The following is a 14,620-nucleotide window of genomic DNA, read 5'->3' as shown; positions in this document are numbered from 1 at the left end:
ATGCTGTATTTCTTTCTTTCTTCCAATACAGAACCCCAGATTTACTTGCCCGGTTTAATTATTCTGCTGTTCTTCATATGTGTGGCAGTAGTTGCTGCTGTCATCTTTGGTGTTTACTACAGGAAAAAAGGGAAAGCACTAACAGGTATTGTGTGCATGGTGGCTTTTGAAAATTAATCTTAAAGAAAATAGATACATTTCTAGTAAATGCTTTGGAAAATGAGTAGATTGTCTACTGGCTACCTTTGGTGATCTGCTTAAATAAGTGCCTTGAGGTGGTTGCACTTAAACTAAAGTGAAACACCTCGTTTATGTCTTACTGTTCTCTAGCAAAAACAAAAACAAACACCCAAAACCCAACATTGTGTCTGTTTGTATATATGCAAACAAGAATATTCTAGCATTCAGGAAAGTGACAATTTGTAAGCTCTGTTTAACTTGTATAGATGATGCAGCATTGATTATACAGGGGGGTGGCATTTATCCTATAATACACCAATTTTTAATGTACACATTTAAAATGTAGACAGAATATTCAGATGAATGGTAGGGGGAAGTTTTGATTGGGGTGTTACTTTGAAATGTGAATCTGAAATTATGATTTTGGATTTATGAGGTGAATCTAAAATTATATATTTAGTAAATGTAGGTGCTTATTCTTAGAATGGACAATAAAGTGTTGTCTTATTTCTTGGGAATAATTTTCTCATAAAAATTGTTGGTGCCTTTAAATATCACATCATGTTTGGCATTATACTACAAAGTTAACTAATATTTACAAAAAGATTCAAGGCTTTATTAGGTTTCCTAAAGATATTTCTTTTTTTTTTCTTTCTTTTTTTTCCTTTCGGCATATTATGGGGGTACAGATTTTAAGGTTTCAATAAATGCCCTTTCCACCCCTCCCCCCACAAGTCTGAGTTTCCAGTGTGACCATCCCCCAGATGGTGCACATCTCACTCATTATGTATGTATATACCCACGCCCCCTCCCCTCTCCCACCTGCCCAATACCCTATTACTGTAGTACCTATGTGTCCACTTAGGTGCTGCTCAGTTAATACCAGTTTGCTGGTGAGTATATGTGGTGCTTGTTTTTCCATTCTTGGGATGCTTCACTTAGTAGTATGGGTTCCAGCTCTAACCAGGAAAATATAAGATGTGCTATATCACCGTTGTTTCTTAGAGCTGAATAGTACTCCATGGTATACATATACTACATTTTATTAATCCATTCTTGGATTGATGGGCACTTGGGCTGTTTCCACAGCCTTGCAATTATGAATTGTGCTGCTATAAACATTCGGGTGCAGGTGTCTTTTTTGTAGAGTGTCATTGGATCTTTTGGATAGATGCCCAGCAATGGGATTGCTGGATCAAATGGGATATTCATTGTATCGCTTTAAGGTATCTCCTATTGCTTTCCACAGAGGTTGAACTAGTTTGCAGTCCCACCAGTAGTGTAGGAGTGTTCCTCTATCCGCATCCACGCCAGCATTTATTGCTTGGAGACTTTTTGATAAAGGCCATTCTCACTGGGGTTAAGTGATATCTCATTGTGGTTTTGATTTGCATTTCCCTGATGATTAGAGATGTTGAGCATTTTTTCATATGTTTGTTGGCCATTCTTATGTCTTCTTTAGAAAAGTTTCTGTTCCAGTCCTTTGCCCACTTTTTAATAGGGTTATTTAATTTTTTCTTGCTGATTTTCTTGAGTTCTAAGTATATTCTAGTTATCAGTCCCTTATCAGATGCGTAGGATGCAAAAATTTTCTCCCATTCTGTAGGTTGTTTACTTTCATGACTATTTCTTTGGCTGTGCAGAAGCTTTTTAGTTTGATCATGTCCCATTTATTTATTTTTGTTGCTGCTATGATTGCCTTTGGGGATTCTTCATAAACTCTTTGCCTAGGCTGATGTCTAGGAGAGTGTTTCCAACATTTTCCTCTAGAATTCTAACAGTTTCATACCTTAGGTTTAAGTCTGTTATCCAGCCTGAGTTGATTTTTGTGAGAGGTGAAAGGTGTGGGTCCTGCTTTAGCCTTCTACAAGTGGCTATCCAGTTTTCCCAGCACCTCTTAAAGATAGTTCTTAATCGTTTAATATTCACTTCATTCTCTCTCTCTTTCTCTCTTTTTTTTTTGAGACAGAGTCTCACTCTGTTGCGTGGGCTAGAGTGCAGTGACATCATCATAGCTTACTGCAACCTCAAACTCCTGGCCTCAAGCGATCCTCCCACCTTGGCCTCCTGAAGTGCTAGGATTGCAGGCGTGAACCACTGCACTTGGCCCAAATTATTCTCTTTTGAAGCACCTGTTGTTTCAGCATCCTTTTCCATTTTCAGTTGCTTACTTGTTGATACTGTCCCCATCTCCTTTGCTGTGATTTGGTCAGTTCTCCCATATCACATCCATAGACTTCATAACACCCAGCAGATCTTCTTTCTATTTCTATTACCATTACATGGCCTAATGTAACACTGGGCAATCAAAAGAATAATTAAAGAAGAAAGGTTAGCTGTCTCTTCATCCATTCATCCACATGTGTTAATTGGCCACCAGGCACTGGCCTGGCACTGAGGTCTCAATATGGAATAGCACAGACACAGCCAGTACCCTCCTGGAGGAAGCATCTCAGTGGGCAGGAAAGCGCTCAGCACGCAGCTGAGCACCGGACAGGAAGTGCCCAGCACCAGGTAGCAGGTGACAGAGGGTCTGCCCGCCCTTGGGGTCAGCCGGGGCTTCCCAGAGGAGGAGATGGGCGAGCTGAGATCTGAAAGGCAGTTGGAATTTATGTGCTGTGCTGAGGGGATTGAAGAGGCTAATGCACCCATAGCAGAAAGTCAGGGGGCCAGGTGAGGTGGCACGGGAGAGGAAGGCACGGCCAGACGAGGAGGCCTGCAGGTGTCGGTAGAGCGCAGTGAGGACAGACTCAGGCTTGGTAGCACACAGACTCGGGGGTGCAGGGAGACTGGACGCAGGTGCACCAGACAGGAAGGCGTTTGCAGTTATCTCGGGGAGTGATGATCAAGTTAGTTATGACTGGTTATCACCTCTGTGTACAAGTATTTCTGTTTAGTACCATTTGTGATTATCTAGACTGATTCCTACAAGGAAACAGCTGCTACTGTCTTTTTGTTGGGAGTAATTTTTCTGTGATATAATTTCAAAACAATAGCAGCAAGAATGATGATGATAGCAATAGCTAACATATAGTGCATGTTATCATATGCCAGCACCACTATATGCATTTGACATGTGCTAAGTAAATCTTCACAACAGCACTGTGCGGTAGGCACTATTATTTTCCTTATTTTGTGAGGAAGAAACTGAGGCTAAGAGGGGTTAAATAAACTGTGCAAGGTTACATAATAGTGTATAGCATAAATGAGATTATGTGTAGACTGCGCAGCCCAGCGCCCGGTGCACTTAAGTGCTCAGTATGTGTTAGATGTCATTACTGTTATTAGGAACTGTGATTATCTTCCCATGGAGAACTGATGACTCCTAACTTCAGTCTTTATAGTGGATACAACCTTACATATTCATTAGAGGTGGGATAAAATTTTATCTTGGGATAATATAAATTCATAGATTTGACCTTTTAGGTTTCATCACTTCTATTTTATAAAAGTTAATGGAGATGTACTTTGTATATGCCAAAGAACATATTCTTCTTTCTTCTGAGAAGCAACCAAGGATAGTGGAAAAGATCTGGGGACCTGCTGGAATTCAGCAGGGTCTGACAGCCCTTCACGTATACCTCGATTTTATTGTACATACATTGGAGCTAGTTAACTAGAAAATCGGTCTTAGACACGTCTTCTTTGTTCCCTACGATGTCTAGCCTAGTCCCTGGCAATCAAAGAAAGCTTGCTATGGGAATGGGAATGTCTGTCGTCATAACAGCAGCTCTGACAGCCCACATGTGCCCAGAGTATTCAGTGGATCATGCTTTGCCTTACACTTGCCTTACTTGGGCAGTTCTGTTGTGATAGGAGTGAGATGCATTCATACCCTTCAAATTGAGTTGATTCATTTTTAAATGCTTTACTCCCAGGAATACTCACTGAAAGGCTTGCAGTGGACAATGCTGAAAGATAATATTGGACTGACATAGCAGTCAGTACTACTGAGCCTGACACAGAAAAATAGCACATGATCTCCCTTATATGTATAATCTCCCTTATATGTATAATCCTTATATGCATAATCTTTTTTTTGAAAAATATACAGAGATAGAAAATAAAATAGTGGTTACCAGGGGCAGGGGGAAAGAAATGAGGGGATGTCAAAGATACAAAGTAGCAGATATGTGGGCTGAGCAAGTCTAGAAATCTAAAGTACAACATGAGCATGGTAGTTAATGATCTTGTATTCAGGATTTTTGCTGCATTTGTAGATTTTAGCTATCTTGCCATACACAAAAATAATAAGGTAACTATGTGAGACGATGGATATGTTAATTTGTTTCACTATGGTAACCGTGCTACTGTTTTTGTTCCATAACCTCGTGTTGCATATCTTCAGTATACACAATGAACTGTATTTTAACAAAAAGAAATAGGAAATAATAACATGAAGTCTTTGTCCTTGCTTTGTTTTTCTAGCTAATTTGTGGCACTGGATCAACGAGGCTTGTGGCCGCCTAAGTGGAAATAAGGTAAAGTTAAAAGCCTTAGTGCCTCCTTTAAGTACTTTCCACAGTTAGGCTGATCTAGCCGTATTAGTCCTATATTGAGCCCCGTGGCTCAAGGGGCACTTCCGTGTGTGGTGATTAAACCTCAACTCCCAGATGGATCCCCTTAGAACAACCCAAAGCCCAAGGCCATGCTCATCCTAAATGCCCGTTTTCTTGGTTTTCATTCTACTTGTCATCTCTGTGTAAGTGCGTTATTTCTGTAGTACCAATCTTTGATTGTCTAGTATAGATTTCTAGGAAGAACAAGATGCAGCTTTCCTTGACTCTGTAGTTATTTGGTAACTTTTTACTTTAACATAACTTCAAAATTATAAAAAAGTGGTGGAAAGGCCTTCCACGTGCCCTATACTCAGACCCACCAGTATTCATTTTATCGCATTGCTTTATTATTTGCTCTCTCTCTGTACGGTTTTGTCTTGAACCATTTTAGACTGAATGGCAGACAGTGGGTTACTATGTCCTTCAGTACTTCATTGTGAATTTCTTAAGAACAAGGATGTTGTTGCATATAACCATAGTGCATTTATCAAAAGCAAGAAACTTAACAGTGGTACAATACTGTTAGCCAGTCTATTTTTGATATTAAAATTTCATTAAGCATCCCATTAAATCCTTTAGATCTACTTGCTTCGGTAGAAAAATATACACATTTTAAAGCAGGAGCTCAAGCTGATTTCTCCAATTCCAGTGCCAACACTACAGGATTCATCCTGGTCTTTTTGTTTTCCATATCTGAATCTCTCCTTCCTCAGCAGTATGAAACCTAGTTCCTATTATTCTCAAAATATTTCTTCATTTGCTCAATACTAGAGTGCACACAGAGTAGTTTTGGAGTTATAGCAAAACACAGAGCTACAGAATCGAGTTCAATATTTGTTTATAGTTGTTTTTGTTTTTGTATTTATATTGAGAGTATATAGTCAAAATATTGTGTTCAAAATTTATTTGGGTTAGCTCTCCCCCTTGCTTAGACGTGAATATGCTATTTATTTGAAATGCAGCTAGATTCATTTGTTTCTGGGTGTATTCCATTATAGCAGCAGCCCCCAACCTTGGTGGCACCAGGGACCGGTTTCGTGGAAGACACGTTTTCCACACCCCTGCAGGGGTTGGGAGAAGGCAGCAGAGCTCTCTGGCCGGGTCCCTAACAGGCCACAGACCAGTACCCGTCCGCAGCCCAGGGATTGGTGACCACGGCATTATAGGATTCTCTTGCACTCTGTAATTTAATTTTATTTTTTCTTTTCTTTTCTTTTTTTTTTTTTGAAACAGTCTCACTCTGTTGCCCGGGCTAGAGTGCCATGGCGTCAGCCTAGCTGACAGCAACCTCAAACTCCTGGTCTCAAGCAATTCTCCTGCCTCAGTCTCCTGAGTAGCTGGGACTACAGGCATGTGCCACCATGCCTGGCTAATTTTTTCTAGATATTTTTAGTTGTCCAATTAATTTGTTTCTATTTTTAGTACAGACGGGGTCTCCCTCTTGCTCAGTCAGGCTGGTCTCGAACTCCTGACCTTGAGCGATCCACCCGCCTCAGCCTCCCAGAGTGCTAGGATTACAGCTGTGAGCCACCATACCCGGCCTGTCATTTTAAATAACATAAATAAAGTGCCCTGGTGAATGTTCCAGCTGTACTTGCCTTGGTGGAAATAATTAGTATAAATACCGTTTTCAGCAGTGTTTAGCCAAACATGTTCTAGTAACTCTGGGTATTAATGCCTCTGCCTTCTGAATTTAAATCGGCAGGAGTCCTCAGGTGACAGTTGTATCAGCACTCACACAGCAGCCTCTAGTCAGCACGAAGCGTGTGAAGGTGTCTTACTGCTGACTCTGGAGGAGAAGCCGTTTCCAGAAGATATGTGCTATCCAGACGGTAGTGGAGTCTGTCGGGGAGCGTGTGCAGGAGGTGGTCCCTATGCACAGGGCGAAGACGTCAGGATGCTCTCCTTGGTCAGCAAGACCGAGACCGACGGGGACCCCTTCAAGCAGATTCCCACGGAAGACGAATACATGGACAGGCCCTCCCAGCCCCCAGACTGTTTACTGTTCCTGACTCAGCCTGGAAGCAAATCCACACCCCCTTTCTCCGAGCCCCTGGAGGTGGGGGAGAATGACAGTTTAAGCCAGTGCTTCACGGGGACAGAGAGCATGGTGGATTCAGAAAGCTGCAACTTCACGGAGCCCCTGTGCAGGACTGAATGGATTTCTGTGGCCTCTGAAAAGTACTTGCAAAAAGAGGTGGAGGGTGGCAATTGCCCCCACTGGGCAGCCAGCTCCAACTCGGCAGATGGCTGCACAGGCTGCGGGAACCCTCCTAGGGAGGACCATGAACCCCTCATGGGTTCCCCAAAATGTGGACCCTTGCCCCAGTGTGCCTATGGCATGGGCCTCCCCCCTGAAGAAGTAGCCAGCGGGGCAGAGAGGGGAGACCAGCCCCAGGACGGGGCTGATGGGAGGCTTCCAAGCTCGACGAGGGGAGGTGCTGGGTCTGGAGGCTCCCCCAGTGACCAGCCACCTGCATCTGGTAAGTGACTTTCCTGGTCTCTCACTTCTGAGCAGAAAGGCCTGTTCTTGGCACAGGGTTTGGCGGCAGGTATTACAGGCCATTTAGGGAAGAGGAAACTAGCATGGGAAAAATTCAACTTGAGGGTTTTCTCTTAAGCATCTTTAGGCTGGTGTGGTGTCTCACACCTATAATTCCGGCACTTTAAGAGGCCAAGGGTGGAGGATTGTTTGGGGCCAGGAGTTCGAGACCAGCAACAAAGTGAGACTCTATTTCTACAAAAAGTTAAAAAATTAGTGGGGCATGGTGGCACATGCCTGCGTCCCAGCTACTTGGGAGGCCAAGATGGGAGGATCACTTGAGCCCAGGAGTTTAAGGTTACAGTGAGCATGATCACGCCATTGCACGTCTAGCCTGGGCGACACAGTGAGACCCTGTCTCTAAAAAATAAAAAATAAGAGTCTTTAGAGGATGGGTTTGGATTCAGACCGCATGTCGGATTGTGGATTGGGCTGTGTGACTGCACCTTCTACTACTGAAGCTATTTCTGTATTTGTCCCGTACCCTTCTGTATTTAGGCTTCTCATGCTAGGATCAGACACCAATCTCAGCTTCAACCCCCAAAAAACAAAGTCAACACTGACACCTCAGGGCTGGCTGAATCAGAGAGTTCCCTCAGATTTCTGGTTTTTGGTTTTTGTGTTGAAAGCATCTTAGGCCTCGAAAATCTCCTCCAAGAAAGCTCTTATAAATTTCAGGAGGACAAAATTGTCTAGTTAATCCTCAGTTAATTAATATTCATTGTGAGTAGTGTATTGCATCTATACCAAATTAATGATACAGTAAAACTGTCCTTTAATGTTTTATATGAGAAGCCCCTTTTCTAACCACTATGTATAATGTATTTAGGGAACTAGGAGGGTAATTTTAACAATTTAACATTATTATAGAGATTTATCACTGCAACACTGCTTGAGCATGAACAACCCACCAATTATGATATTATAACTTTTTTTTCATGAGGGTAAAACACCATCTGCTTTATTATGTAGTTACAAAGGACTCTGCAGCTGACAATTCCCTCTGGCTCTGGGAATTACTTGTCATGCAAGGGTCAGGGATCTCTTTGAGAATCGTTTGTTAGCTATAGACTCTCTCTCCAGAAAATGAATATATGGATATATACTATTTAAGGGGCTTTACAGAATCCTATAGCTCTCCCCAAAAAAAAAAAAAAAACCATCCATGGGCCACCCATTTCCAGAGATGCTTTTTCTTTTCTGCCTCTTTATTTAGACTACGCGTGGCAGTAGCAGCCAGTCTGTGAATTATTCTATAACCCTGAGGCAGCTAGATCTGTGCCTTCAACACAGACACTGTTTTGCCTCGTGGTAACGGTGGTTCCTAGCTTTCGTCTGTTCCCCAAGCTTTGTGGTTTTGCTGCAGCTAGACAAGTTCACTGATGTATACATTCTATAATATCAATTCTCCACCAAACTGAAAAGAGCAGAAAAAAGGGTTTTTTTCCTTCGGAAGATCTCCGAATTTTTTTTTTTGAGATTGTAAGGCATTTCCATGACTAAAAATTGGGCTCTGTTGCTCCTTTGCATTGTTCTGTTTCTTCTCTCGTGGTTTATTTTCTTCCCCCTGGTGCTGCAGACACACAGAACACTAGTTATCTGGGGGCAAGAAGGCGGAAGCTCCGTCTGGGGCGCAGCCAGGCCCTGGCAGCACTGCCCGGGGCAAACCGGTTTTTCAGTTGGTGACACCAGGAAGATGACGTTTCCACGGTGTGGAAATCACCAGCAGTTCTTGGAGGAACAGTGGTGGCCAAATTTAAAGATTGATTGACTGATGATTGATTTTTTTTTTTTTTTTTTTTTTTTTAGTGCCATGAAACCAAAAGCCAAATGTTTGCTCTCCTGCAAAAGAGTTAAAACAGTGGCCTAGTCTGTTTTTCATTATCTTTTATTTCTCCAGCACCAAACCTCTAGGCATAGAGGGAAGGAATAAAAAGTGTGTCATCAGCTGAGTGGTGTTAATTTGCTTTTTCTGTCTTCCGTCTGGGGCTCGGCCATGCAAAACATCCGCAGAGAGCCTGCTGCGGTCATGCCCGGCAAGCAGGCCAAATTAATTCGCGCCTGAGGAGCAGCAGCAGCCAGATTGATTTCCGCGGCTGCGCTATTCTTACAATTACTTCTGCATGAACAGGCCTTCTGGTTTCTGGTCAAAATAGCACTTTCTCATTCTTGGTTTTTTTTTTTTTTTTTAATTGTCATAATTTATGTTCTGTAAAATGTGTGAAAGAGGATGGAGCTTGGGTGAGAAGGAGGGGCCTGAACCTGTTTGGCCTGAAGGCCACTGTGCTCTCAGGGCTGGAGGGAGGTGGCCTTTTTTTATTGGGTTTTTGGATTTTTATATGTGGGTATTTGTATGTTTTTACTTACAATCAAATCAAGTGGTCTCTAGAGAAATGACAGTGATTGGGGACATTCTCTGTAGGGAAGCACGTCTCTTTTTGTCCTAGCATCATTTTGGAGAGAATGATGGCTTTTCAAACAGCTCCACAAGTAGAGAGAACTTTTAACAAGAATAATAAGGTGGCTAAGGATATTTTAGCAGTGTTGTAACTCTTAAAATTCAGTAAGAGTTATGAATGAAGACCAAAAAACAGGGGAAACACACTTTTCCATTATGTTTTAAATACCATGCCTTAATCTAGGTCTTACGTTATGCCTATCCTGATGACGTGATGGTTACCTTGGTTACAAGCCCTCTCACCTGGAATTTGGAGCATTCTCACTGTGCCCCCAGAGAACTGTTATTTCGTGGGAAAGAAATAACGACTGCTCGTGATTAGTGCGTCCGTCACTGCCCAGTGGCTTGGTTTTGGCTCCTGAAGTCATTCATTTGGTTCAGCCACTGCTGGGCTGGAGAGAGTTGTTTATTTACTGGGCCCGCAGCAGTTCTTGATGAACACTGGCTACATATTTCTTTTTCTATCAAACCTTTATTGAAGGTCCACTGAGCCATGGAGACTTGGAAAATCCTGGAAAACAACTAGGGATTAATGTCAGGGAGTGGACAACATGAAAAGAATAAATCATATGAGAAATGCAGGCCATCCTTGGGCTGCCCCTCTCTGACCTGAGGCTTGTCATTCATAATGCGTCTTGGGGTCTCTCTCACCAAGCCTGGATACCTTGACACCCTTAGCAACTCCGTTCCAGGCAGCCACAACCAGTCGGTAGGAATTCTCATAATGTGATCTTTCCCCAAAGGTGGCTTAATCATGGCATGTTAAGTGAATAGATGTTTATATGCTCATTGATTCATCCAGTCAGGAATAAATAGATGAACAAGAAACGATCGTTCCCTGTTCATCTCCCAGGTCTCTCTTGGCCTCCCACTTCTTTGGCCTGCTCTAGGGAGCTGAGGGAGAATGAGGACATGGGAACACTGGCTCTAGCTGTCCTGGGCACGCCTAGTGCCCTGGGCAGAGGAGGCAGAACTGACAGAGCAAAGGTGAGCTGGTTCGTCTGAGTGGCACAGACACTCTAAGGCAGTCGCCTGGGAGCCCAGGGCACTGGAGGTTGAGACACCTGCCTGACTCCCTGTCTCTCCCCGTCCTCAGTTCTCACCCCTGGGCCGCTGTCTCTTGACATGACTGTTCTCGACCATCCACTTCCATCCTGAGAGTACAGACAAAGGTTTTCCTACCCAAATGTACCTCCCCTTCCCTCCTCCAACCCCAGCAATGGACAGTCCTCTAACTTTCTTCCTACTCCTGCTAGCATGCCATCCACACCTTGCATTTCACTTTTAGCTAGGTATTGTAAGGACAGGTAGCAGTTCATTGGCCCTGAAATGTTAAGTTCAAACTGCTATTTTATAATTTGGCTATTCAGTGATAATATTCAGCGTTCATTGGTGCTAAAAGTCAATACATTATTTCAAAATAGATAAAAAAGAAAAAAAAAACCAAAATGTGGTCACTATATACTTGGCTTCATTTAATCCTGCCTCTCCTTTTTCTGTATGAATAGGGTTCATTTTAGAAGGATTTGGTCCATAAGACTTTCTAAGTAATTTTCTAGCATGATTCAGAATGGAACTATTAAATACTGCTTCCCTTCTCTTACCATCATATACCCAGTTTCTTCCAAATGCTTGAAACAGAGCTTACATTTCCATAAAAAGGAAAATCACATGACAAGCATATGGGTTAAATATAAAATAAGTTTTAAAAAAAAATTCCAAAAGAACCCAATATAGCCTGGATACTTTGAGTGTATTTGTGTATATTTTTAGTTCTGTTCCTTGGAAGAAAATCTACAATGACAATTGGGTGGTATTATTTGGCATAGTTCTTGTGATTTAATATTCATATGTTATGCATTTTAAGCAACATAATAACCTTTTGAGAAGAAAAATGTGTATTATCTTGCTTTTTAGAAATGGAAATTCTGAAAAAAAAATAAAAATAGAAATTCTGTCAGGGATTGTGTTTTTAGAACTAAGGTTGTTCTTTCTTCCTGAGAAATGCAGATTCCATGGAGCCTGCCAAGTGAAGTATGGACTTAGCAAAGTATAAACATCCTTCTAATTATAATGGGACTCATCACTGGTTCATTGTTTCTGTTGATTTGCATGCTATTCCTAACACTCTTGAGTTACCTGAATACGTTTCTACTTAAGTCACATTAAATGTTAATATTAAGTCTACTAATCCATTTTAAATGTTAGAAACTCTTCAAAATTCCTAATTTAATAAAAATCCCATGTTATTTTAGCTTTTAAATCTTATTTTTGGGTAACCTTTAAATACAATTCTGTCAGTCTCATTGTATTCAGAGACCTCTAACACTGTTTGGATGTCCTGAAGGTTACGGTTTTATCAGCGATATGATAGATGTTAGTTTGGAGGGGCTGGTTAAGTGCTTTGTGTATATCATCTTCTTAGCCACTCACAGAAAGCCTGTGGGGCAAGTTCCTCGCCAGGATCACACAGCTAGTAAGAAACGAAGCCATGATTCAGGTATTTGATGTGAAGCTTGTACCTTAAACCACCACACCATTTCCTCTTGAATCGGTGCCAGTGATACTGATTTGATTTGTTTGCTGTGCCTTGGAGAATCCTCAGTGTGACACAGACTAAGGACAAACGCAGGCCTGGAATAATAGGTTGCTCTGGCTGAGCAAGGGGCAGTGGGCAGGCCCAGAAGGTTGCATGGAGGGGACACCAAGGACATGCAGTGGGTCATCATTACCTCCCTTGTAATGAGACCCCTCTCTTCTGACAGTCATCTCTGGAAGTTACTATTTTCACTGTCACTATTTCTTTTGCAGGAAAGCCCTTTCTTCCATTTGCCTCCTACTCTTTTTTTTTTTGGAAGTGAAATAAACTTTAAACAAAGGCCAGGGACAGCCTTGAAGGGGAAAACTGTCAGAAAGGCATCCCAAAGACAGCAGACAAGGAGGTGACAGGCCTTTGCTTGGCTCTGTGGACTAACAGTACCTAGAAAAACCTCAGGCCTTTATTATTTTTGTATATAGACTATTTTTTAGATCATTTTTAGGTTCACAGCAAAATTGAGGGGAAGGTACAGAGACTTCCCATTTTCCTCCTGCCCCTACGCATGCACAGCCTCCCCAACTAGTAACTGTTAACGCCCCCACCAGTGTGCGTCTCTTACAACTGATGAACCTCCATTGACACGTTAGGATCCACTCTTCCCGTTGTACATTTTATGGGTTTGGGCAAATTTACAATGGCATGCATCCACCATTATAGTATCATACAGAATAGTTTTACCACCCTAAAAATCCTCTGTGCTCCACCTATCCATCCCTTCCTTCCCCTCCCTGAACTCCTGGCAACTACTCATCCTTTTACTGTCACCATAGTTTTGCCTGGTCTGGAATGCCGTGTCGTTGGAATTGTACGGTATACAGGCCTTTTAAGATTGGCTTCTTTTACCTAGTATTACGTATTTAAATTTCTTCCATGTCTTTTCATGGCTTAATGGCGTGTGTGTGTGTGTGTGTGTGTGTGTGTGTGTGTGTGTGTAGACAGACATACAGGCCTTTTAAGATTGGCTTCTTTTACCTAGTATTACGTATTTAAATTTCTTCCATGTCTTTTCGTGGCTTAATGGCGTGTGTGTGTGTGTGTGTGTGTGTGTGTGTGTGTGTAGACAGACAGGGTCTCACTCTATTGCCCAGGCTAGAGTGCAGTGGCCTGATCACCATAATCTTGAACTCCTAAGCTCAAGCAATCCTCCTTGACTCATTTTTCAATCAGATTGTTTTCTTTCTGTTGAGTTCTTTGCATAGTTTGGATAACAGCCCTTTATCAGATACGGCTTTTGCAATTGTTTCTGTGTGTGGCTTATCTTTTTGTGGCTATGCAGCTTGTTGACACAGCGGCCAGTGGATGTCCCCATCCCAGGACCTTGCCCTCTCAGATCAGATGTGAGCTCTTCGACTGTAAATTCATCTGTTCTGAAATGCAGAAAGCAAATTTTAAGGAATTATCGCTTTTAGCAGGGACAGTTCAGACTGAGGTGTATTCCTGGAGAAGGATATTACCAACTCATTCTAAGCCTTGACAGACGCTAGTGCCGTATTCAACTCACAGCTGACTTATGTGTTGAGAAATGAGACTGTGGAGTTTGGTATAGAATTATATACATGAGTGTTCTGACCAAAGGCAGTCATGATGATTGATGATTTCAGCAGAGAAAACAAAAGCTGGTTAGATTTCCAGAGAAAGTGCCCTTTCAGTGTTCAAGATGCATTGAGATCCTCCAACAAGACAGGGATGGAAAGATAATATTACTACTCAGCATATTTCATGACTCTTGGTGTCCTTGGGAGTTTTGTGAGTACTGGTATTACTTTCTGGGAGTAGTAATGCCATCATTGTACCTGATTCTTTGCTATTTCCCAAGCATTTGCAAATCTATTATCTTGTTTGATCCTTATGCCAGCCTGCTGGATATTCATGTGATCATTTGTCTACCTATTTAACAAATATGTATCATGCATTTGCTCTGTGCAGCTTCACCCTGCCGCGCTAGCATGGCTTGATAATTGATGCAAACAGATCTGAAGAGTTGTTAGGTGGCTTGTTCCAAATTCTCACCACTAGTGAGGGCCAAGCTGGGACAAGACCAGGGAGTTTTTGGACCCTTGCTGTCTCCTCTCTCCTACCCTATGTCTGCCCCTCCTGTACTCAAGCATCCATTAGTACCTCCATCCCTGTGGTCACCACTTACCTCTGCTCTTCAGGGGCTGAAACGCCACCATGACATTGACACTATTAGAGCACTTTCAGGTGAGTCTGGATTATCACAAGCCATGGAAAAAGAAGACTGTTAGTTTTTATCCTTGAAACAGTGTCAGTCCATTGAGGGG

General features: G+C 42.3%; 1 protein-coding gene across 1 annotated transcript in view; it reads left to right on the top strand.

Moving 5' to 3' along the window:
* The window catches only part of TNFRSF11A (TNF receptor superfamily member 11a), a 55,183-nt gene that overhangs the window by 33,879 nt on the left and 6,684 nt on the right, over nucleotides 1-14,620 (top strand). Inside the window, exons 7-9 of the mRNA XM_020282237.2 lie at nucleotides 32-145; nucleotides 4,609-4,661; nucleotides 6,445-7,222. Coding sequence (XP_020137826.2) covers nucleotides 32-145; nucleotides 4,609-4,661; nucleotides 6,445-7,222 — 945 coding nt within the window. The remainder of the gene's footprint in view (nucleotides 1-31; nucleotides 146-4,608; nucleotides 4,662-6,444; nucleotides 7,223-14,620) is intronic.

This window comes from Microcebus murinus, chromosome 17, assembly GCF_040939455.1.
Source record: "Microcebus murinus isolate Inina chromosome 17, M.murinus_Inina_mat1.0, whole genome shotgun sequence".
In the NCBI taxonomy this organism is placed as follows: domain Eukaryota; kingdom Metazoa; phylum Chordata; class Mammalia; order Primates; family Cheirogaleidae; genus Microcebus; species Microcebus murinus.
This window is presented reverse-complemented; position numbering and strand designations above follow the sequence as displayed.